At 41.7% G+C, this 26437-nt stretch overlaps 2 protein-coding genes and 1 long non-coding RNA gene across 3 annotated transcripts in view; 2 read left to right on the forward strand and 1 right to left on the reverse strand.

Annotated features, from left to right (window-relative positions):
• The window catches only part of LOC118496018 (CD209 antigen-like protein C), a 331629-nt gene that overhangs the window by 70591 nt on the left and 234601 nt on the right, over positions 1 to 26437 (forward strand). The gene's annotated exons all lie outside the window — the stretch shown is intronic.
• LOC116063905 (asialoglycoprotein receptor 1-like) lies at positions 1086 to 25533 on the forward strand. The gene is made up of 8 exons (XM_036006039.1): positions 1086 to 1280; positions 16113 to 16190; positions 16269 to 16394; positions 21433 to 21445; positions 23985 to 24277; positions 24372 to 24535; positions 25129 to 25241; positions 25318 to 25533. The coding sequence occupies exons 1-8, from the start codon at positions 1214 to 1216 to the stop codon at positions 25451 to 25453; spliced, it is 990 nt and encodes a 329-aa protein (XP_035861932.1). The 5' UTR covers positions 1086 to 1213; the 3' UTR covers positions 25454 to 25533.
• Positions 1222 to 26437, reverse strand: part of LOC118496028 — a 112701-nt gene continuing 87485 nt past the window's right edge. The window contains exons 2-3 of the long non-coding RNA XR_004898488.1: positions 7356 to 7365; positions 1222 to 1268 (exon numbers count right to left, since the gene is read on the reverse strand). This is a non-coding gene — a long non-coding RNA (uncharacterized LOC118496028). The remainder of the gene's footprint in view (positions 1269 to 7355; positions 7366 to 26437) is intronic.

Genomic DNA, 26437 nt, shown 5'->3' on the forward strand with positions numbered 1-26437 from the left:
GTTGATAGATTAAACTTTTGCCGTATCCGGTCGGCAAAACTCCGAACACATCTTCCTTTTTTAAGAATGACTTCAGTGCCGTTCTTTATTTTTTTCCGCCCACCGACTCTAAACACGATGTGATTGGCCTGACCAGAATTTGGTTTTTCCAGCTCGCAAGCCAACGGAGAGTTGCTAGACTGACCCTGGCTGAAAATTACATTTGCTGCCGCTAGGGTGCGTCTAGATTTCTAGGCTAGTCATTGATTAGAAAAGCCTTATGCCCCTGACACACCAACCCGACGGTCAACCGTTGACAGAAAAGGCAGTCAGACTTATCAGTCAGCTCCCTGAGGTCCAAAAAGTGCCTCAGAACACACCAAAACGACGCCGACTTGAGTGTACGTTCTGCACGTGCGCGAGACGTAATACGTCTCCATAACAGCAGGCGGCGCCAATCTGTATTGTTGCCCAAAAAATGAAAACCGGCAGCTGATTGGACGAACGCATCACGTGGGTCTGGCTGCTCCCAGATTTTTCAACCGGGCATAATGGCGGCTTCATTCAGAATACGATCTCATATTGTACTAAAATAGTTCACCGAAACGTGTTTCTGAAAACATTTTAAGCGAGGAATAGGCCATGCAGTTGCTGAATCTGTCTTCATTTCAGATTGACAAAGGTCAGTTTAAAAGATTTTCATCAGATTTTGAGAGGCTTAGTCACGTTCATACCGCTTGTCATTTCCGGGTTAGCACTCCACCAATCAGATTGGTCATTGAATCCGACTGCCTGCCCTCCGACCCAGCACGTCAGGTCGGCCAAAATGAAGGTCGACAGCTCCTCCGGCTGACGACGGCACGGAGCACACCGAACAGACTCGAGTCACCGACCTCGCCATACTGTCCGACGGCCGATTATCAGGATGGTGTGTCACATCCTTAAGATAGTGATCTTACATTGAATAGTGCAGCTTTTATGGTTTTAGTTACAGTACAGATATAAGATATAGATAACAGATAGAAGGTTTGATTTGTTAACAGAGCATGTTAAGTACTAAAGAAAACACTGTATATGGTTTGGAAGATCATATTCAGCCAGTCATGACTGCAAATACCTTCCTCAACCAAAAACAGAAGTTGTTCTTATCAGACTTACAGATGCGCTGTGGATTAATTTCAGCAGTACTTCTCTTTCTGCAAGTCAGACAGAACCCAACAGAGCGACTGTTACCATGGCGGAGGAGGAGGTTAACTACGCTTCAGTTGTATTCAAAAGTAAGAAACATCCTCCAACCCAAGGTAAGTTTAGTATTTAGTTTTTAAATACAGTATATCAATAATAGATATCTTGGAATTTATGCTGTTGCTATGGATCAGATACTGTATCTTTGTTCATGTGATCATATGCAATGTTGATTTCTTGTACTGGTATTTTCTTCACTAATACTGGATAGAAAATACAGTTCTGATCAGAATAGTAAATCCAAATAGCTGCATAATTTTGGTGGTTTGATTTTGTTTTTACTATAATCAAGAAAAATAGTGTCTAACAGTGTGTTAACATCTATTTTTGTTTTTCTGATTAGAGCATGTTTTGGTATAATAGTGTCTTAAGTATATTTTGGGTCCAATAGTCCTACACCATTGTATGTGGTTTCTAATAAGTCAATAATTTAGGTATATGGTGTGTAATTAGGGTATAACTGTGTTTGTTTACTATCTAATGAAGAACATAATGGGTGGTGATGGCACAGTGGATGTGACACATGTCTTTGGTGTGGGAGATCTGGGTTCAATTCCCACTGCGATACATCAACCAATGTGTCCCTGAGCAAGACACTTAACCCATAGTTCCTCCAGAAGCGTGTGACCTCTGACATTAAGCACATATAAATATTGTAAGTCACTTTGGATAAAAGCGTCAGCTAAATGACTTGTAATGTAATATTTGTAGTTTTTGTCTAATTTGCTATAACGTATGTCTTATTAAATAAACCAAGTAAACACATACAATTCAAATCATGCACAATGTTCAACTGTTTGTCCTCAAACTTGAATCCTTCTACCAACTAATCCACTGGAATGGCCCATTTCCATTTAATTTCAATGTAGTTTAACGCAGTTATTGTGTTTGCTTCGCGACTTTTGGACCCATTTTTTTTTTTTTAGTTTTTTGGCTTTAGCTTGTTAGCTACAGCTTTCTAAAGATTCCTTCGGTGTCTTCGTAGCCCTTCCAGATGTTTAGAAATCCGGCCGGGAAGACAGTGACTTTTCGGAAATTTTGCACAGTAATTCCAGAGTGATAAATCCACAATTGAACAGTTATTTACTTTATTTAGTCATCTTTTTGTACCAAAAACGATGTATTCGCATTAGATGTGTGCTACCTTAGATAGTGATGTCTTGACTGACAGCTGGCTCGACCAATCACATTAAGTCATTTGGGGGATCGCGTTTACTCAGCCAATAGAGAGGCCTTATAGGAGGGCCTTATTTACAGTGTATGCGTGTGTGTGTGTGTGTGTGTGTGTGTGTGTGTGTGTGTGTGTGTGTGTGTGTGTGTGTGTCTATTCGAAGGCAGAGGATCAGCAGAGGCAGATAGATAAAGAGACGGTTTTAAAGTGTTTTAAGTATTTCCCCTTAAAAGACAGAGTTTCCCCTTTTTGTCTGGGATCTGCTAAGTGTGAGACAGTTTCAACATCTGTGGTTTTAGCTGACAGTTCCCTGTGTGAAAAAAATTTTATGACTTATGAAACATACTACATTATAGGACAAAAGCACGGAGCCCCTATAGTCTCAAAAAATCTGGGACACTATTTCAGGTTATGGGTAGACTGTGAGTGTTGGTTGTGTATGAAAGTGTAACCTGAAGCTGTAAGCTTAAAGACTATTAAAGTGCCCATATTGTGAAAAAAATCACTTTTTCTGGGATTTGGGGTGTTATGTTGTGTCTCTGGTGCTTCCACACACATACAAACTTTGAAAAAAATCCATCCATGCTGTTTAGAGTGAGATACGGTTCCTGAATGTGTCCTGCCTTCAGTCTCTGGGTGAGCTGTTCAAAATCGGCACGACTTGTGATGTCACAAGCCGAAACGAGCAGGCTGACCGCAACCATTAGCTTGTAGCGTTAGCGTTAGCATGCTAACGCTAATGCTAACGCTAGCATGCTACCTCGTTCTCAGTAGCAAAGCACTGCTACAACACACACAAGTTCACCATAATCTACAAAAGAACTACTTCCATGTGCACCCTCATTTAGAAGTCTCCCAGCTAATCCTGCCTTGTAACTGACCAAAGTTGTAGAAACAGCCTTTCTTTTACTGTCTATGGAGCTAGCTAGCTGACATGATCTACATCTGAGCTACTGCATATGTGCAGTGCAATCAAAGATAGTACAGAAGAAGAAGAAGAAGAAAAGAGGTCTCACCCTGTAGCTAAAACAGAGACCAGGTGAAAAGAGGATCTGCAGCAGTGAGAGAGAGCACTGCAGTACAACACAAATATGGTGTTTTTTGAAAATTAAACCATGTAAACCTATTCTGGTACAACCTTAAAATACAATATGAACCTGAAAATGAGCATAATATGGCTGCTTTAAGATGTAAAGACTATTAAGATGTAAAGACTATTAAGATGTTTCCAAATAACAAGCCCTGGGTCACTCCAGAGTTAAAGCAACTCCTTAATGAGAAAAAACACCTGTTAGGGCTGGGCGAAAAATCGATTTTATCGATTTAACTCGAATGTGTAGTTAACGTCGATTTGTTAAAAGGAAAATCGATTTTCTCCTTAACATCCGCCAACGCTCCCCTCTGGGCTCCCATAGCTCCGAACGGGCTCAGCCCTCGCCCCGCGCGTTTGCCATAGAGATACACAAACAACATGGCAGCGACAGGGACTAATATTAATTATTTTCTTAACTAGTAGTTTCATTACTTACTTATCCGTAATCTCCGCCGAAATGACCGGCAGCTCGCGGTGCTCTGTCCCCGGCTGGGAGTCACCTATTCTCGGATAACTGAACCACCAGCTACCGCTGACCTGAAGGACCACCATGCGGGGCACCAGAGGCGGTGTTGAGGAACTCTTTTGCGGCTCAACACATCTACTAAATGCCGCTGATACGACCGAGCTGTGACGGAGGTCTGTAGCGGCTTAAACAACTAGCAATCGCCGCTCTGTAGCACGGAGCTCCTCTTCGACGTTTGTTTCTACCGCTAGTTACTACGAAGGCGCTTGCTACAGGTATGCTACATTCAAGAGACCATGGGATGTTAATGTACGTTACTCAGCAACAGGTGGAAATAGGGGCAAGGTTGCGCAATAACGTTAAAATGATTTGAACTTTTAGCGAGGAACGAGAAGTGAATTACCTGTATGTGTGAAAACAGCTTTATCTCACGCATCCGTTTGTTTGTTGAATATATAGCACCCCCCCATCCATAAAAAGGGAAAACACTCAAACCAATTTATATTTCCACAAAATTGGCATGAATAATCATAATGGTATACATGCCCCATGTGTGTGCGTGTGTGTGAGTCAAAACAAAATAAAGTTAAAACTTGTTTTGAACAATTTCTTTGTCATCTGCAGATTGATTTTAAGTAGGGGGAGAAAAAAATCGATTTAAATCTTAAATCGGATTTTTTTGGAAAAAATCGGGGATTTTATTTTTAGGTCATATCGCCCAGCCCTAACACCTGTTTAAATCAGGAGGAAGTAGAGAAGAGAAAAGGATAGTGCAGAAAAAGATTAAAAGCAAGATCAATGACTGCAAAGCAGTATACAAATATAAGTTAGAAAGCTTTTTCAAAAATGATGTTAGGAGAGCCTGGCAGGGAGTCCAATCTATTACAGGATACAAGCCCAAGAAGCACCCTATGGTAGCAGAGAATGACTTTAACATGGCAAATCAATTAAACGATTTTTACTGTAGATTTGACACACATGATTTTAAAGCAGAACAGAATGACGCCATCACAGCAGTAAGAGACATGAAGGGTGTGGATATTGACATCTCTATGGATGATGTCAAATCTTATTTTAGACGTGTAAATCCCCGTAAAACTTGTGGACCTGATGGTATCAGCTGCAGGACACTAAAGGTGTGTGCTGATCAGCTGGCACAGCCCTTCCACAGGTTGTTTCAGCTGTCACTAGATACTGGTGTTGTTCCCAGTTTATGGAAAAAATCCCTAATAGTGCCTGTGCCTAAAAACAATAGACCTAAGGAACTCAATGACCTGCGCCCTGTTGCCCTTACATCTATAGTTATGAAATGTTTTGAAAAAATAATTTTAAAACAACTTCTCCATGAGGTTTCACCTCTTTTAGACCAATTCAATTCGCTTATCGGGCAGAGAGAGGTGTTGAGGACGCGCTGCTATCTTTGATTAACAGCACTCAGGAGCACCTTGAGTATGCTAAGAGCCTGGCCAAGATTGTGTTCATTGACTTCAGCAGCGCTTTTAATACAATCCAACCCCACCTTCTGGTGAGAAAATTGGTGCATTTGGGAGTAAATCCCCAATTGATCTCATGGATTTATGACTTCTTGACAGACCGCAGTCAGCAAGTCAGATTTAACTCATGTATATCATTCTCAAAAACTATAAACACAGGGGCACCACAAGGGTGGGTTCTGTCACCTATTTTATATACATTGTACACCAATAACTGTCAAGCATCCTCTTCAGCCCACACTTATTTTAAATACGCTGACGACACAGCACTGGTTGGTTTTTTAAAATCTGACATTTCTTCTGTGAATGAATTCCAGAGGGAATTACAGGGTTTTACTCAGTGGTGTTCTGATAATATCCTTGAAATAAATGTGAAGAAAACAAAAGAGATGGTCATAGATTTTAACAAAAATAGAATTACAGCCCCCCCCTCTAAGATCAATGGTGAACTAGTAGAGAGAGTCTCAACCTACAAATATTTGGGAGTTGAAATTGACTCTAAATTAACTTTTAATGTATGTGCACTGAATAAAACTAAGAAAATGCACCAGCGGATGTTTTTCCTTAGGAAACTAAACACTTTTAGATTAGACAGACACATCCTTGCAATGTTTTACAAAAGTATCCTCCAGAGTGTTCTATCTTTTGGCCTTATCTGTGTGTTTGGTAACATGCATGTTAAGGACCAAAAGAGATTGCAGCGATTGATCAAGATGGCCAGTAGGATCATCGGAATTGACCAGGTGTCGGCAGCTCAGTTGTACAATGAGCTTATCTTAAAAAAGACTGACCAAATCCTTACTGACCCTACTCACCCTCTTCACCATAAATTTATGAGAAGCAATAGGTTAACTGGTAGAATTTTACAACAGAGAATTAGAACAGAAAGGTACAATAAATCATTTGTGCCTACAGCGATCAGACTGTATAATGACCAAGCACATCACAGGCACTTTAATTCTGCACTGGCACTTTAACTGGATGGTAGATCTTAATTTTTCTTATTATTTTTTAAAATGTTTAGCTACCTGATGATAATTTTATAGTTTTTTTTTCTTTTTTTTCTTTTTGTATCGTAAATGTCAGACGTCGGATTGTCTTTGTCTTTTTTGTAGTGTAGGAGCCAAATATGTTGTTCCAAGTGTTCAGACTTTGGGTGTTGTTTCTTGTATATACATTGGGTGTCGCTGTGGTATTGCCTGGTGAAAGGTTATAAAGGTATGCTCCAAATTGTTGCCGGCAGGTGTTTGGCCCGGAAAGGGCAAATGGTTTTTGACCGCTAACGCTGTGACACACCGCTGTGATGCTGGAGCGCATTGGCGCCAAACTCTTTGTTCCAACTATGTCTAATTGTTTATGGATTTAACGTTGAAAACATGAACGAATGGACGTTTCACGCTGCATGGTTAATCAAATAAACATATTGATATTCTGCAAAGCAACCTCGTCAGACGATCATTGAACGCTACACAGCAGGTCAACATCAGCGCGTCAGCCAGGTCACTCCGGGTTAAATCACCTCAGTAGTTACGGTATCAGACCGAACAACTTAATATTAGTCAAAAACCAGCCATCGGAACATTGTTTGCGCGCCACGGGACGTTTGGGACAGAACGATCGGCGTGAGAGGAAGAGAAGGTCTGCTTAGCTGTTTTGGATTCCTGATCTGGATTTCTACTACGCTGGAGGAGTTTGCCGTCAGCTGTTGGAGAACAGAAGACGCATTGTGGCCGGCCGCCTGTTGGGCATCGTATCACCGGATCATCGAACGGCGCCCTACGGAGGTACAAGTAAGCTACACTTGAATGGCCATGTAAATGTGTGCACACATAAAGCATAAACCCAATGCATTGGTCGCTTAAGAGCGCAGACAATAAGACTTTCCACTGACTGTTTGCTACTGCGAACCTTTGACTCACTTGACTTTCATCATGGATAGTAATGCAGCGTCGGACATAACTACTGGTGTGCGTAAAAGTAAATTTACCGCTGGTAAATCCAGTAGTGTGACTGATGGGCATGAAGTACAAACTGAGAAACGGGTGGTTAAGCTGACTGAAAAGGCATTTGCTGGTGAATTGGATAGGTTACAAAATGGTAGAAAGGCGAAGCTAAATAAGGCAAGTGTGTTAAGAAAACCACTGCAAGGGTTGGGTTTAAAGAGTGACACAACACAGGTAAAGAATGCTCTTGGAAAATTGATTGATGTATGTGATGAATCAAAATACATGCATGAATCGCTGTTGCGTCTACTGCCACACTATGAATGTGAAAAACATGAAACATGGTTTAAAGCAAAAATGCTGTTTAATGATGAATGTATTGCTGATACAAAAATGTGGATTTCAAACAATGAAGGTCATGCAAATGCTGGTGATGATGATATAAATCCTAATGACAGCATTTCACATGTTGGTAGCAAAGGCTCAAAAAGGAGTGTTAATAGTGGTAAATCAAGTACAACATCCTCTGCAAGGATAAAGGCTGAGGCAAATAGAGCTGCACTGGTAGCTCGTGCTGCAGCGTTAAAGGAACAGCATGCTTTGGAGGAGCAGGAGCAACAGCTAAGGAGGAAAAGAGAGCAGCTTGGTTTGGAGGTTGAACTAGCTGCATCTACTGCTATGCTGGCAGTATTACAGGCCTCTGATGTAAAAGGTTCTTCCCAAGTACCCTCAAATGGCATGAATTCATATCTGGAAAGGGAAATGAGGAAAATGGAAACTGTCAATGTATTAAACCCTATGGCAAAGGAGTACAAGCCTGTTTCAAGGAAACCTAAACAACAAAATTACTTGACAAGAGGGTCATCGCCACCTGATAAGCATATATCAATGGATGTGCGATGGAAGGAAACTGAGCAATGGGTTAAATCTGCTTCTAAACATCAGTGCAGTATTGAACAGCAGCAAGAAAGCAATATGTTGGGAACATTGCATCCTTCTCAGTGCCAACCAACAACTGTGCAAATGAGGAATGATGAAGGAATGCAATCCAAATACACTCATCAAATCAGTCAAAATCCACCAGGAGATATACTTTGCATCATGCACAGGCAAAACGAAATATCAGCTTCTTTGGTGCAGCAGCAGCGTTCGTTGTCGCTGCCACCACGAGATATTTCCATCTTTGAAGGGGACCCTCTCCAATACAGAGCATTTATCAAAGCTTTTGAGCAAGGAGTGGAGGAAAAGGCAGGAAAGGCAGATTGTTTGTACTATTTGGAACAATTTACCAGAGGACAGCCACAAGAGTTGGTGCGTAGCTGCCAACATATGGACCCTGAGCGTGGCTACACAGTGGCAAAGGGTCTTCTACAGGAGCACTTTGGCAATCAGTACAAAATTGCAACTGCATATATGGAAAGGGCATTGACCTGGCAAACAATAAAATCGGAGGATGTAAAAGCACTTCAAGCCTACTCGTTATTCTTGCGTGGCTGTGGCAATATGATGGAGGAGCTCCAGTATATACAGGAATTGGACATGCCTGTTAACATGAGAGCCATCATTTCAAAGTTACCATTCAAAATGAGGGAGCAATGGAGGACCATAGCTTATGGCATAATGGAAACCACTAACCAGAGAGCTCACTTCAATGATCTGGTCAGATTTATTGAGCGTCGTGTTAACATTCTTTCTGACCCGCTGTTTGGTGACATAAGGGATCCATCGCCTGGTATTGCTGGCATGACGACTTTCACCAGGTTTAAATCTCAGCCCAGGAACAGAGCATATGGAAATATTGTCGCCACCACAGTAACATCTATGGACTTACCCGAGGAAGTTAAGGAGCCAACATCGTATCAAGGAAAAGAAAAGAAAGCTGGATGTCTTTGCTGTGCTGGTATGCACTCATTGGAAGAATGCAAACAGTTCAATGGAAAGCAGCACAAGGAAAAGATTCACTTTCTGAGGGAAAAGGGAGTTTGCTTTGCATGTTTAGGTAATGGTCACATGAGCAGGAATTGTGACAGGCGCTTGACATGCAAGGTTTGTGGTCAAACTCATCCCACTGTGCTACACATCAAAAGGCAAAGTACCACTATGAAACTGTTAAAGGAACCAAGTGATAACCAATTAACTTCATACGAAACATGTGGACATACAGGGGCCGGTAAGGATCAGTGTGTTCTGTCCATTCTCCCTGTACAGGTGAAGTCCACAAAGGGAAATTGCGTAATTAAAACCTATGCTTTTTTGGATCCTGGAAGTTCAGCCACATTCTGCTCGGAACATCTAATGCAGAAGCTGAATATTACAGGCAAAAGAACCAACTTCCTGTTGCGCACAATGGGGCAAGAAAATGTTGTTTCAGCCTATTCCTTGACTGGTTTGGAGGTATCTGGCTTGGATAGCAATGGCTTCTATATGCTTCCAGAGGTTCTCACGCAAAGGAAAATGCCGGTTACAGCTGACAACATGGTGACGCCTGAAGACCTGGCCAAATGGCCGTACTTGTCAAAAGTACACATCACAAGCTTAAAAGCAAATGTCGACCTGTTAATCGGAACCAACGCTCCCAAGGTGTTGGAACCTTGGGAAGTCATCAACAGCTGCGGGAATGGTCCGTACGCTATTAGAACTGTCCTGGGATGGGTAGTTAGTGGGCCGGTGAATGGAAACATTGGTGTTTTGGAGGCGGAACTTCCGTCAGCTATGGTGAACAGGATATCTGTGTACAAACTGGAAGAAATGCTAAACAATCAGTACAACCATGATTTCAATGAAAGGAATACGGAGGAGAAGGAAATGTCCAGAGAGGACCATAGGTTTCTTGAAATTATGGATCACGCAGCAGTACTTCAAGATGGAAAGTATTGTTTGAAATTGCCATTCAGGAACAAGGAAGTCTGTCTGCCCAACAACTTTGTAGTGGCTAAACAAAGGATTGAGGGATTGAGGAAACGGCTCCTTAAAAACAAATGCTTGCACCAGGAGTATGCAGAGTACATGAATAAGCTCATTGCTAAGACCTATGCGGAGCAATTACCGAAGCAGGAGCTGCGTCGTGGGAATGGGAGGGTGTGGTACATCCCTCACCATGGTGTTCACCATCCAAAGAAAGGATCCCTTCGTGTGGTGTTTGACTGTGGAGCCACTTGTCAAGGAGTCTCGTTAAACAGTGAGCTCTTGCAGGGTCCTAATCTTACCAGCTCACTGCTAGGAGTTCTTACTCGCTTCAGGGGGGAACCTGTGGCATTCATGGGTGACATTCAAGCCATGTTCCACCAGGTGAAGGTTGCCGAGGGAGACAAAGACTTTCTTCGCTTTCTATGGTGGCCGGATGGTGATGTCAATAAGGAGCTTATGGAGTATAGAATGACGGTACACCTGTTTGGCGCTGTTTCATCTCCTAGCTGTGCAAGCTATGCACTGAGGAAAACTGCTGATGATAACCAGGCTGAGTTTTCGGACGAAGTGTTTCAATGTGTTAAGCGGAATTTTTATGTGGATGATTGCTTGAAGAGCTCAGCCACTGAGGAAGAAGCAATTAAGATAAGAGATTTAATTGCGCTGTGTCGAAAGGGAGGCTTCATTTTGGAAAAATGGATCAGCAACAGTCGCTTCGTTTTGCAAGCCATCGCAAAGGATCAAAGGGCTAAAGACCTAAAGGAGTTGGATCTGGATCGGGACAAGCTTCCAGTAGAAAGAGCTTTGGGTTTACAGTGGTGTGTGGAGACTGACTCTTTCAGGTTTAAGATGGAGATAAAACAACAGACTCTCACGAGACGTGGTATGTTGTCAGTGAATAGCTCAGTGTACGATCCTCTGGGTTTCCTGGCACCTGTCACTGTGGTTGCCAAAACGATGCAGCAAGAGCTATGTCGGAGACGTTGTGGATGGGATGATGCTTTACCACAGGACCTATTACACCAATGGGAAAGGTGGTTGAAAGATTTGGATCTGCTGGCTGCATTCAATGTGGGCAGGTGCATTAAGCCAGTGGACTTTGGCGAGGTCAGACATGCCCAACTACATCACTTTGCCGATGCTAGTGAATGTGGCTACGGAACTGTAACATACATGCGGATGTTAAATCAGGAAAACAACATTCAGGTGACGTTTCTGCTCGGTAAAGCTAGGGTGACACCATTGAAAACCCTAACTATTCCCCGACTGGAGTTGACAGCGGCTGTCCTTGCGGTCAGAGTGGACTCAATGTTAAAGGCAGAGTTGAATTACCAACTGGAAGATTCAGTATTCTGGACTGATAGCACTTCAGTGTTGAAGTATCTTAACAACAAGAATAGACGCTTTCACACATTTGTGGCCAACAGAATCTCAACCATCAGAGAAACATCTGAACCTTCGCAGTGGAGACATGTTGTTTCCAAATATAATCCAGCTGATGAGCGTCGAGAGGTATGAAGATCTCTGACTTTCTGAAGAAAAGCAGGTGGCTGGAAGGGCCTTCATTTCTTTGGAAGCAGGAGGAGGATTGGCCTAAAACTGTGTTGGAATTGTCATTGGATTCAAATGATCCAGAGGTGAAGAAGGAAATAACAGCAAATGCTATCAGTATGTGTGACGTGGCTAACCCTACTGATCAACTCATTGCCTACTTTTCGGACTGGAGGAGACTTAAGACAGCAGTGGCATGGTTCCTCAGGTTAAAGGCCATGTTGCTGATGCAGAGCCGCCTGAGAAAGCAGTCGGAGGTTGCTGCGGCCAACCATTCAGAGGCAACCAGTCAGGACGGACGGATGCTTGCGGCAAGACAACGAATCACAGTGACATCTAGGTGTGGAACCTTGATGCTAGATGATTTATTAGGAGCAGAGGTTGCCATCATTCGCTTTTGTCAGCAACAGAGATTCAGTAAGGAGATTTCTGTTCTGCTATCTGGGAAAACAACAGTAAGTCGGCACAGTTCCATATATAGACTGGATCCAATGGTGGAGAATGGGCTCTTGAGAGTTGGAGGAAGGCTGAACAGAGGAGCCATGCCTGAGGAAGTCAAACATCCTCTCATTCTCGCCAAGGATCAGCATGTATCTATGCTTATTCTCAAGCATGTACATCAGAATCTGGGCCATGGTGGACGGACTCATACACTGTCCACAGTGAGGAAGAGATTTTGGATCACCAAGGCCAATTCAGCTGTTAGAAAGGTCATTGCTGAATGTGTCCTTTGTAGCCGGTATAATGGAAGAGCAGTCGAACAGAAAATGGCAGACCTCCCAAAGGTGAGAATTCTTCCTGATGAACCGCCATTCACAAACACGGGAGTAGACTACTTTGGACCAGTCGAAGTAAAGAAGGGAAGATCAACCTGTAAGCGATACGGAGTTATATTTACCTGTATGGCAAGCAGGGCCATCCATCTGGAGGTAGCAGTATCCCTGGAAACGGACACATGTATTAATGCTTTGCGACGTTTTATCAGCCGAAGAGGACAGGTGACACATCTGAGGTCAGACAATGGTACCAATTTCATTGGGGCGGAAAAGGAACTCAGGAAGGCTCTTGCTACTTTGAACCATGATAGGATTCAAGGAGTTCTGTCGCAGGTTGGAATTCGTTGGAGTTTTAATCCACCAGCTGGTTCACACCATGGTGGTGTGTGGGAACGGATGATCCGCCTGGTGAGAAGGGTTCTTAACTCTGTCTTACGTCAACAGACCTTAGATGATGATGGACTTCATACAGTGTTCTGTGAAGCTGAGGCCATTTTAAATGATCGGCCAATTACTAAGCTCTCGGATGATCCTAATGACCTTGAACCTCTCACTCCTAACCATCTTCTGCTTCTGAGGGGAAAACCAGCTTTGCCACCTGGAGTGTTCGAGCCTCATGATCAATACGTGAGAAGACGATGGAGACAAGTGCAATACATCTCAGATCTTTTTTGGAAGAGATGGGTACGGGAGTACTTGCCTTTGCTTCAAGAAAGGCAAAAATGGAACCAGAAGAAAAGGAGTTTGATTGCTGGAGATATTGTTGTAATAATGGATTCTTCCGCTCCCCGTGGTTCTTGGCCACTTGGCAAGGTTCTGGAGGTTTTTCCAGACAAACAGGGGCTTGTGCGGTCTGTAAGATTGCAGACTAAAGCCAACATCTTGGAAAGGCCAGTGACAAAACTCTGTTTGTTGCATGGAGTGTAAATTTGTTTCTGTGCCGGGCTTGACCATAATTCTGTGATTTACAACATTTTGACTCTTTTTTGTTTTATTTGAATTGTCATGTCCACTGGACATTGCCAATTAGGGGCCGGTGTGTAGGAGCCAAATATGTTGTTCCAAGTGTTCAGACTTTGGGTGTTGTTTCTTGTATATACATTGGGTGTCGCTGTGGTATTGCCTGGTGAAAGGTTATAAAGGTATGCTCCAAATTGTTGCCGGCAGGTGTTTGGCCCGGAAAGGGCAAATGGTTTTTGACCGCTAACGCTGTGACACACCGCTGTGATGCTGGAGCGCATTGGCGCCAAACTCTTTGTTCCAACTATGTCTAATTGTTTATGGATTTAACGTTGAAAACATGAACGAATGGACGTTTCATGCTGCATGGTTAATCAAATAAACATATTGATATTCTGCAAAGCAACCTCGTCAGACGATCATTGAACGCTACACAGCAGGTCAACATCAGCGCGTCAGCCAGGTCACTCCGGGTTAAATCACCTCAGTAGTTACGGTATCAGACCGAACAACTTAATATGTAGTATTGTTTATTTTATTTTTTTTGTATTGTTATTGTTGATTTCTGTCATTGTCATTTCTGTAGTATTGTTATTCTCTTCTATATACATGCTTATTGGCTTGTCTGTGGTGTCTATATGTTTAGAGAATATGTTGTGACAAGGACGCGTAATGAATGACCACATGAATTTCCCCTTGTGGAATAATAAAGTTTACCTTGACCTTGACCTTGGATAAAGTGGGAGTAAACAGACTCAACTTGACTCCCTGTGTCGATTTTCGTCGCCTCAACAATGCCATGACCCCCGACCGATACCCAGTTCCACATATTCAGGATTTCTCTGCTTGCTTGGCAGGGACCAGCAGTTTTTCCAAGGTGGACTCGGTACCATCAGGTACCGGTTCACCCACGGGCCGTGCCCAAGACAGCGGTAATCATGCCGTTTGGACTTTTTGAGTTTCTGAGGATGCCGTTTGGCCTTAAGGGGGCACAAAGTATTACTTATGGCCAGGGCCTGAAGTTCACTTTTTTGATCACCAGCCACTGACTTTTTACCAGCCAGTTTTTTTTGCCTCATAAAGGTGAAAAACAGGACTTGCTGTGTCTCTATGATCCTATCCTGTTCATGGTAGCCTACTACTGATAATCTTGCATAGGGATTCACATAGACAGTGAAAGTTGCAAAAAGTTTACATTTTTTTGTATAGTTCTTTAAAAATAAAAAGGAAACTTGTTTTGGGGAGAATAATAAGTATTACTATTAATGAATTACTCTGGCTGAGATTTCCTAGGAACCTTACCAAAAAGGCTCAGGATGCTGCAAATGTTGGTATAATATGAAAATGGCTGGTGGATTTAAGACAAAAAATAATAATTTATTGAATTAATCAAATATGAACATAGCTGTCACTGTCAGTGGCCTGTTGATCTTGACATAGTTAATTTCCTATCCTGGTCTGGGACACATACACACACACATACACACACGTCTGTCCGTTTTTCTTATTTCAGTTTGAAAAGTGCAAAGAAAAAAGCCAATAAAGTACAAAATAAAACACTTCTCAAATACACAAACACACCCATACCAATCACACACATACTTGAAATAACTATATACATAAATATATAGAAATAAGTCATTATAAATTGCACAGGGTGTGATATGCTTATAGAAGGCCCTGTTTTTGCTTTGACACAGCTACAGTCATCACAGGGTTAAAATTTCAGTGTCAAATTTGGTTTCTATCGACTTGTCTGCTCATTGGTTAAAAATGTAGATGGGTCTTGTAGCATTTAAATCTAACTGGTCCGAGTAAATGTCGATCAAGTGCGCGTGGGGCTCACATCGCGTCAGAGGCGTCAGGGGCTTCCCATTGGGATATCACAGGCAAACCTGAACTGATTGGCTTATACCAGGTATCTATGGAAACCTTAGAACTCAGGGAATACAGTGATGCCCACATCGAGAATGTAGGACCCTCGGGAGAGAAGCGAGCTGCGATACAATTGCGGAAATGAAAAACAGTTTAGCGATTTTCCGTTGTGATTCGGCCAGAAACGTCAAGATTGTGAGGCGAACAGCTCGTTTTGGATATAATGGCTTGGATATTCCATTTCCTTGGACTCTTGGGGATTTAAGAAAAAACGTTGTGGGCAAAAAATCCCCGCAGTGGCTAAAGGGACAAGGAAAAAAGGTATGGATGCACTCTCGACTCTAGACACCAGCTGCGTTGTCTACGGCTGTATTGTTTTATTTTCTTTAACTTTATAACAGTTGTGTAACTGCTATAAATCATCTTATGCTTTGTGTGTGGGCTTAATTGAATCATGAGAGGCTAAGCTTTCAATTGTTGTCGCATGGCTGTATATTTTGAAGATTTAATGCTTTAAAGCTATGAAAACGTTTATGAGTGGAGGTTACAGTGACGCCACAGCCACAAAGTGTGCCGTCCACGGTACAGTGATCCGTCTTTATTTCACCACTACACAGTAATTAACTATGAGGTTGTGTCCTTCAACCTTTCAGCTAAAAAGGAGGAGGAAACTGTGGACGATGAAGTGAAGGTGGAAAGCGAAACAAACGAACCAACTGCTGACACAAACGGTAAGTTGTTAATGTAAAATAATTTTATAATTTTACTACTATTACTTACTTGACAATAAATCCTTTTCTGATTCACAGCAGGAGTTTTGCTCGACAAGAAAGCAAACAACAGACGTGGCCAGTATCAGCAGCTGGCCTGTTGTTTGGGGATTCTTTGTGTCATTCTGCTGTTGGGCATCATAGCAGTCGTCGTCGTCTACCACCGTAAGTATACTGAACAGGCAGTCCATGCATGAACTCACACTGAGACATGAGACAAACCTTAAAGAATAACAGTATTAGTTATCATCTGTAACCAATATTTGATATCAGTCATGAATTTGCCACATTCAGAATGAGACAGAAGCCCCAATGAGAAAATACACACATGTATTGTATGAATAAAAGGAATTAAAGGTTAAGGTTGTTTTCACACCTACCTCGTTTGGTCAGTTTAAAACGAACACTGGAGTGTTTGGTCTGATGGTCTGGTTGGTTTGGGGCGGTGTGAAAGCTCATCTGGACTCTGGTGTGGATCAAACAACTGAACTCTGGTCCACTTAGGGTGTTTTCACACATGAAAGTCCGAACCAAGGTCTGGACCAAGGTTCATGTTTTTGTTACATTGTAAACATTTGATCCGGTAAGTTTTGGTTTCACACTGCAGTTATGCAAGCGCACTAAAGATCTATACGTGACAAAACTACGTCCTGCCGTCATCACATACGTGAGCTGCGTCTCCAGATACTTATAATTGATTGGTTTGTAGACGGGCTTCCCCGTCCTCTCGTCTCCTCTCTCTGTGTCAGAGTTTTTTCAACTGACTGCTGCTCTCCCCTACTGACTGCTGCTCTCTCCTACTGACTGCTGCTCTCCCCTACTGACTGCTGCTCTCCCCTACTGACTGCTGCTCTCCCCTACTGACTGCTGCTCTCTCCTCTTCTGACTGCTGCTCTCCCCTACTGACTGCTGCTCTCCCCTACTGACTGCTGCTCTCTCCTACTGACTGCTGCTCTCTCCTACTGACTGCTGCTCTCCCCTACTGACTGCTGCTCTCCCCTACTGACTGCTGCTCTCCCCTACTGACTGCTGCTCTCCCCTTCTGACTGCTGCTCTCCCCTACTGACTGCTGCTCTCCCCTACTGACTGCTGCTCTCTCCTCTCTGACTGCTGCTCTCCCCTACTGACTGCTGCTCTCCCCTACTGACTGCTGCTCTCTCCTACTGACTGCTGCTCTCTCCTACTGACTGCTGCTCTCCCCTACTGACTGCTGCTCTCCCCTACTGACTGCTGCTCTCCCCTACTGACTGCTGCTCTCTCCTACTGACTGCTACTCTCCCCTACTGACTGCTACTCTCTCCTACTGACTGCTGCTCTCCCCTACTGACTGCTGCTCTCCCCTCTGACTGCTGCTCTCCCCTACTGACTGCTGCTCTCCCCTACTGACTGCTGCTCTCCCTCTGACTGCTCTCCCCTACTGCTGCTCTCCTACTGACTGCTGCTCTCCCTCTGACTGCTCTCCCCTACTGCTGCTCTCCCCTACTGACTGCTGCTCTCCTACTGACTGCTGCTCTCTCCTACTGACTGCTGCCTCCTACTGCTGCTCTCTCCTACTGACTGCTGCTCTCTCCTACTGACTGCTGCTCTCCCCTACTGACTGCTGCTCTCCCCTACTGACTGCTGCTCTCCCCTACTGACTGCTGCTCTCCCCTACTGACTGCTGCTCTCCCCTACTGACTGCTGCTCTCTCCTACTGACTGCTACTCTCCCCTACTGACTGCTGCTCTCTCCTACTGACTGCTGCTCTCTCCTACTGACTGCTACTCTCTCTCCTACTGACTGCTGCTCTCCCCTACTGCCTGCTGCTCTCCCCAACTGTCGCGGCTCTTTTTGTTTTGTTGTGATGTTTAGAAGCAAAGACACGGGAACTTTCTGGAGAATTTATTCAGAGACAAACGGAAACCTACACTGTACATTTACTACCACTTAACAAATAAACTGCTGATGTATTCTCTGCTCTGACAGCAGACAGCTGTCTGCTCTGAGCACATTCACCATCACTCTCTCATGTAGCCTACACTCTAAGCACTGAGCTATTCCTTAAAGGAGCTTCCCCGGTCTTGTAACACGAGGAGAGCCTGCCAGAGCTTCTTGTATTTGGTCCGAAAGTCCGAACCATCCAAAAAATGCTTTCACACTATAAACGAACCGGACCATGGTTCAGTTTGGTCCGGACTGAGACCACCTATTTTCATCGGTCCAAAATTTGGTCTTTTGATCTGGACCGTTACAGGTTTCACACCTGTAATTTTGGTTCGGAACAAACTGAACAGTCCGAAAGTCCGGACCAAATGAGGTAGGTGTGAAAATGCCCTTAAAAAACGAGGGTCTCAGTTTGCTTCCAAGTGAATTAGTAGTCCAGGCAAAGTAGCGTTTTACGACAGACTTGTAAAATAATTTTTTGCAGCTTAGATCATTACTATGAGGTGTCCAGAACAACATACTAAAAGTCCTAAGAAAACCTAGTTGAGGAAATATGTTTAATTCTCATCAATCCGAGATGTGTGCCAATAAGGCCAGGCAACAATACACCCCAATGGGGCTATTTTTTTCCTTTACTCCTATCAAAATGAAACTTTATACAATGAAAGTATCCATGAAAAGTAAAATTTTCTGTATTACAAGTTTCTTTGAAAATGAATTTTAATATGCAAATGAGCTATACACTAATCGAATATGCCCAAAATACACCCAAATAGGCTTAATTCTTTCCTTTACTCCTACCACAGTAAAACTTTACATAGTAAAAGTATACATGAAAAGTAACCTTTTTTGTATTACAAGTTTCTTTTTAAATGAATTTGAATATGCACATGAGCTCCACACTTACTGAATACGTCTTAAGTTGCATAGGCAGAAACACCATTCATATGTATGACAAAACAGTGTAGTCTAGCAATGAAATTAGGCCCAATAGAATTTGCTAGTGTTAGCAAGCTAACGTTAGTTTGTTTCAGTAGGCGATGCTACTTCAAGATGAAACGTAGTTTTGGCCTTAAGCAAAATGTGTCTACAGTAAAATGTCTAGTTAGAAAGGAGTTGGTAACTTAAAATGTTCCTATTGGGTTTCTAGCCTAGATATTGCTGTTGCTAGCTTTTCATAACACTGCAAAGCTACTTTACAAATGGTGGAAGTCTGATGTGTGGCCCGCCTCGTCTGAAATACTTGCTAACTACAAAAAGAGAAGCAGTTTTGGTGTCTGGCAAAATTATTTTAAAGAGCTGGAATGTCTGGAAAGTGTGTCTATCTGGTTTTTCATCTGTCTTCTGTGTGAGAGTGAATCGTTTAGTTGGTAAGAATGACTTCTGCCTGTAATCTCGTAATCTTACCAACAATACCAATCATTTGTCTCATTAATCTCACCACGTTACTAATGACTAAGATGGCTATTCTGACTTTCTTCTGATGTTATCTGTGGGGGAATGTCATTAGGTAAGGCTTGTTCGCAAATAAAAAAAAGAATTTAGAAAGCAGCTGGAGGCTAGCCTGGTCCTACCAGACTCTGGTACATTTCATTTGTACAGAGAGTCTGGCCTCTCTCCATTGACAAGTGTTAACTTCCTTGAAGGCGGGTACTCTGTTGAAGTTTAAAACTATTGGATCTGTCCAGAGCCACTCTGGATCTGCCATAACCAATCGCTAATGTTTGGTCGTGATGTATGTCATGCGCATGTGCAACAAGAGGGGAGACCGACAACAACTATCGGCTTATATTTAGCATTAGCATCGCTAGCGTTAGCCGTAGCCAACTCCTTCACCACTAACGGAGCGAGCTGGAAAATCAGACTTTTCCCAAAGCCCGTGGGGAGGAGGGCCACAACATCATGGCCGCCAACACAACTCAGCAAAGATTGTTCTTGCTCGGGCTTTAACTTCTGGATATTCGGCAGCATTGCTGCCACAACGGACCGAATGGCTTCGCTCGCATCTTTCTAGTGCACGTCCTCAACGTCATCGTTCTCAGCCACTCCCTCTGTTCACTGATTGGACCTACAAATATTTGACCGGAGAAAACCTAAGAATATACCGCAAACCCAGACGGAGTACTGAAGGGAAATGAAATTTGCATATTCAAATTCATTTTCAAAGAAACTTCTAATACAAAATGTTTTACTTTTCATGTAGACTTTAATTGTGTAAAGTTTTATTGTGGTAGGAGTAAAGGAAAAACGTAAGCCTATGCGGGTATATTTTGGGTGCCTATATTCGATTAGTGTATAGGTCATTTGCATATTCAAATTCATTTTCAAAGAAACTTGTAATACAAAAATGTTTACTTTTAATGGATACTTTCATTGTATAAAGTTTTATTTTTATAGGAGTAAAGGAAAAAAATAGCCCCATTGGGGTGTATTGTTGTCTGGCCTTACTGGCACACATCTCGGATTGATGAGAATTTAACATATTTCCTCAACTAGGATTTCTTAGGACTTTTAGTATGTTGTTCTGGACACCTCATAGAAATGATCTATGCTGAAAGAAATCTTTTACAATTAGTTCTATTTTTGGCTTCAAAATGAGTTACTTTGCCTGGACTATAGAGTTTAGTTCACTTCAGGTGAGAACGCAATCTGACCCAAATACAGAAAGTGAACCAAAAACAGAGCATTTACTAGCCTGCAATTTCAACCTTGCACACAATGTACAGACTTATATACAGTGTTGGGCAAGTTACTTTTAAAAAGTAATTAGTTACAGTTACTAGTTACTTCTTCCAAAAAGTAACTAAATTAGTTACTCAGTTACAAATTATTAAAGTAACTAGTTACTTCAGAAAGTAGCTATTGTGTTACTTTCAAGTAAATTTTTAAATGCTCAAATGTGACCCCACCTCCACCCCTCTTTAACAGAACTTAAAATACATGTGCATGTTCAATTATTTATGATAAATCTGAATATTATAATGAAATGGACACTAAATACAATACATTATTAACAGAAACAATGTACACAAATCTAAACTATTTTAATGTTTGCTGTGGGACAAAGTGAGACTAGCCTCCAATCAAATGCCATGTATGTAGATATTATGTTTATATAGAAAATAAATAACAAATATATACACTCTTTGTAGTGCAAATAACGTAAGTGGCCTGATGTTTATACTTGTGCGCCAGCGTGTGTGTGTGTGTGTGTGTGTGGGGAGTAGGTGATAGAGCGAGGGAGAAGTGAGAGAGTGACGGCGATTAGCTTTGGAGCGAGTAGCGACTCTAGAGTAATATAGTGAGAGAAACAAAGTGTCTCCCCTGTGTTTTCTAACCACGGTAGAAAATCTGTAGCAGGAAAAGTTAACCCTCTCCTTGATTTCATAACTCCATACCTGTCTCTCTCTCGTTGACTGACTCGCTTGTGTTGTTCTTGTGTGTCCGACTATGTGTGCTTTCGAACACCCGCCCAACTCTACCTCTGATTGGCTTAACATGACATTTTACTCAACCTCAGCCAATCGTCAGCATGTATGCGCTTGCGTCGCGCACTGCCCACTAACCAAGGAAGAACAGTAAAAAAAAGTCTTTGACTCTCAGCTCAGACTCAGATCTAGTTGGTCTGATGAAAAAAACAGCTTCAAATATAGTAGCGCGCCGCATTTTTTGGCAGTAACGGTAACGGCGTTATTAAGATGGTAAGAGTAATCAATTAGATTACTCGTTACTGAAAAAAGTTACGCCGTTATTTATAACACCGTTATTCCCATCACTGCTTATATATGATTTAAAGATACAATATGTAACTTTTCTTCATTAAAATGTCTAAAAACGACCATATCTATGTTATATATTTTTATGAGTTGTGTTCTTACACTATCCCAAATGTTTCCACCACATGTCAAACTAAGAGAAATCTTTTATTTTATTTTCAGACATGTCACGTTTCATTTAGTCGCCTGTCAGTGGCGTTATATAACCTTTCACCATCTAGTTACTCGTAACTTCCGTCAAAACACGGCAACCAGATGATATGTTCAGGAGTAATTGTAAATCATACAATGTCACAGAAAAAATACTCTGAACTGTAATACTGCTTTTTTTGCCACGCAGCATCATTTTGTGATTGATTACATGCCACTTTGCAACACAGTAATACAGCAGAGATCTTATTTATTGATACATATCAATATCGATCCAGCTTAATGTTACTACAATGTGCTGGTTGACAAGTAGCTAACGTTAATGCTCATGATTGGTGGATAACATTATAGGGTTACAACATCGTTCAACATTCTCATAAAGTTATTTTTAGTATGATTGATTGTTTTGACCGTGGTTAACAGCACTGGGCTAACCCACGAATGAGTTCACTAGTAACGTTAACGTTAGCTGTATAGATAGACGATTAATCAAATGCTAATGTAGCCAGCTAGCTAGCACACAACAGCTGCCATCCAAACATTAGCTAGCTAGCTACGTCTCCGTTAGCGCTACCAGTGCCCGTGCCGAAAATCTCATCCCTGCCGAATTTCTCCCCCCTTTGCGTTTAGCTGTCTTTACGGTAAGCTAAATCAACCCGACAAAAGGTGGGTCAAGCACCAAAACAAAACGTTAACATTACAGAAAAGTGAAGGGGAGATCATTCTGGGCAGCTGGGAGATGTTCTGCTACTGCACAGCAATCCCCACCCACACCCGTCTCTCAGCCTCGTTAAGTAGCACAACAAACCCTGTCCGCCTCGGTGATGAAACCATCCAAAAGCTGACATAGATATGTGAAATATTTTGTGTTTTAGCAGCTGGCTAATGTTAGCTTGCTGGCTCATTAGCTAACAATAAAAACAATTAGCTAACAATAAAAATCTAATTATGCTGGGGAAACTGCAGCTATTTTATTAGAATAACATGAATAAACGTTACTAAACGTAACGTGAATAAACTTTAATGGGTAAACTCGTCCGTGAATAGATGCATTCTAACCAACGAAGGTGTTTAACGCAAAAAACTCCAACTCCCATAATTCCACGCAACTTCCCAACGTCATCAAAAGTCTGTGTTTACCATCCATTGTTTTGGTTGAGAGACCCCTAGCGGCAGAAAGTTACATATTGTACGTTTAAGGGACGATAACTTTCAGATCCATAAGCTGTTCTGAGCACACATGGCTGGTCGTCTGGGTGACATCATCATCTCTCTCTCAGAAAACCCAGGACGTTATAAATGTGGTGTTCCTCCATTATTTCTGAGACCAGATGTGTCTGCGAGTTTTGGATATTCTGTCCAATAAACAAGCAACCGTCTCAATCGCGTGATGTGTGTTTACAGTGTTTGGTGCGTTTGACAAAGTGCCAAACCAAATGAAAAATGCAACAATGTTGCAACTTCAGCCATGAATCACACCGAGTCCACCGAACTATAGGTGTGATAGCGCCCTAAGTCAAGTGATGATCTATTTTTCTCTTCAACAAATCCCATGATCAGACCCAAACCAACAATGAATGTGTCCACAAACAAGTATACAGTGTGTGTATCAAAGTCACATATATCTTTTGTAATGGAGCTCTCTGACACAGTGAGCCACACTGTTGCACTGGGTGACTTGTTCCTTCATAACAATAAAGATGGCCACTGTAGCTTTTGAGTCAATCCCACATCAGCGTCCACACCACATACAGAGGTTGGTTTGAGTCTTTTCAAGGGATTTGTTGAAATATTCTAAAAGGTGAGACAGGCAAGAAACAGCTTCCAAAAGTGGCAAAATTACAAATTCAAAATTGCATTATCACTATGATTAAGAAGCTAATTTTCAATTTGCATTTACATTAAGTCATGAAAGTGACCTGATGGCTGCCAATCATAACCTGAAAAACCTCAACAACAATCTCATCTTAGAAAACTTGAGGAGGGTCAACAATCTGACAGTCCAGTTGAGCAACCTGACACAAAACTATAATGTCTTAGAAAGCAAGATCACAAACCTGACTGCAGTAAACCAGGAGCTGGAGAGACAGAGGAACAACTTAACAGAACAAATAAAAAACATGGAGACACACTGGAATAAACTCAACATCAGTCGAGCTCAGTGGAGCATTGAAGCCTACTGCCCCAAAACAGATAAAGGTATGTTCAGATCCCATTAATTAGATCCAATAATAACCAATAATAATATCACAATGCAGTAATGTTGTTTATTGGTTGGTCTCTGTTGTTTCAGTGAGACAGTGTAAAGGTTGTCAGAATGGCTGGATACTCAGCGGGTCTAACTGCTATGTGTATCATAACGCTAAACCTGCTGATCAGAAAACCTGGGAAGAAGCTCGAGAAGACTGCAGAGGAAAGAGTTCAGATTTGGTTGTTGTACATAATGAAGAGGAAAAGGTAATGAGAAAACTGTGGACATTTTTATGAAACAATTATTAAATTAAAATGTATTTTCTGTATCTGAACACACTGAGTCTGTACACTGTAAAAAAAACTGAAACTGAAAGAAAGGAAACACAAACATTAAAACATTACAAAAACACAACATGGTAAAAGAACATTAAAAACCTGTAACTGTAAATAATAATTGCCATTTTGAAAAAAAATGAAATTGTTTTCGCAGAAGAAGATATTTCGTATTTATTTTAAGTTCCCAAATATTAATATTTTATGCTTTATGGTAAACTGTTAAATTCAAGTTATACATTTCTTAGATTAGATCAAATTTGTTTTTACAGGTGTAAATATCCTTTATTAAATATGTATAAGCAAAAAAGGACACAAGATTTTATGTCAAATTAAAGCTACAAACTATATTTTCATATTGAAAATAACTTTTTACAAAAAAGTTATTTTACAGCATTTCTTTGGCGTCCCAGCTGCCAGATTATTACCATTTTTTGCAGGATTTTTTTTTTAACATTGTAGATAACAGTATGATTATTTAGATATAGTGTTTAAATATCTGATAACTGTTTCTCTCTTGTCAGGATGCACTCAATACATACAGCGTGGGTAGTTCAGGAACTGATGGATACTGGTTTGGCCTGAGAGCTGAAGGTGGGAGATGGAAGTGGATTGATGGAAGTAATCTGACTGAAAGGTAAGAGACACATTCCTAAACACTCTGAATCATAAAATCTATCAGCCTTGATCTAAACATCATGTTCTTCCCTCAGCTACTGGACACCACAACCTCCTCCTACTGCTACTGATGGTCAGTGTGGAATGTCTGTCCAGAACGTAGGATGGAGATCAGTGAACTGTACTGAGAAAAAACAATGGATCTGCATAATGAAGGCTTTATCTGTTTAAACACTGCAGTCAGACTCTGCATGATAATATCAACTGGCTTATAAATATCAAACTATTAAGACTTCTACTTCACAATTTTTCAAAGCTGTTTGTGTGTGTTTGAAAAAATCAGACACTCTTATTAAATGTATAAGTGCAGTTATCTTTTCTTCTTCTTTATGAGATTCAATGCTTATGTTTCCTGTTTCTATGTGACAGATTGGCCAACAGAGGGCGGTGCATCACTTGTTCTCAACAGAATGTTCCAGAGTTTGTTTCAATATTTACTAGCTGATAGTTGAGTGTTATCTTTCTATTTAGAAGCAATTTCATATTTTAATCCATTACACTGAATAAATGTTACGCCAAACATTTGTTGTTATTGTCTTTTTCTTGAAAATGTCAGAACGCTTTAATCAACAGAGGAGGAACAACCGTATTCAGGATGCTGTAACATGTTTAATCCAGGTGAGACAGAAGCAGATCTGGTCTCAGTGTGTTCGCTGCGTTTAGAGTTTACATGTTCCCTCATGTTCACATGGGTCTCCTCCCACAGTCCAAACACGGGCAGGTCAATCTGTTTCTGCCTTTCACGCAGTGCATGCTGGGATATGTTCCCGTTAACAGACATAAGCAGGCACAGGGGAGGAGAGATGGATGTTTGTTCTCAGTATGATGAACAATGAACTTCTGTGTGAACTATTATTGATTTGTTCATTGCTGTAGAATATGTGATAATTAGCTGTGTTGAAAGTTTGAATGTTTAAGAGCTCATCAATACATCACTGTGTCCATCAATGCTGCTCGTCTTAATGGAGATATTTATTCTCACCATGTTTGGTCACAAAACAACACACACCACGACTACGTTATTGATCACGGTTTGACCAAAAAGTAGAAATGAATGTTTGTCAGATGGGTCTTTAGTCTCAGCAGAAAGATGTGATTGACTCTATTTGATTATGATAAAAGTTACTGTCTGTTGATGAAAGGTTGGTGGCAGCA

The sequence above is a fragment of the Sander lucioperca genome, chromosome 10 (assembly GCF_008315115.2).
Source record: "Sander lucioperca isolate FBNREF2018 chromosome 10, SLUC_FBN_1.2, whole genome shotgun sequence".
Taxonomy (NCBI): Eukaryota; Metazoa; Chordata; class Actinopteri; order Perciformes; family Percidae; genus Sander; species Sander lucioperca.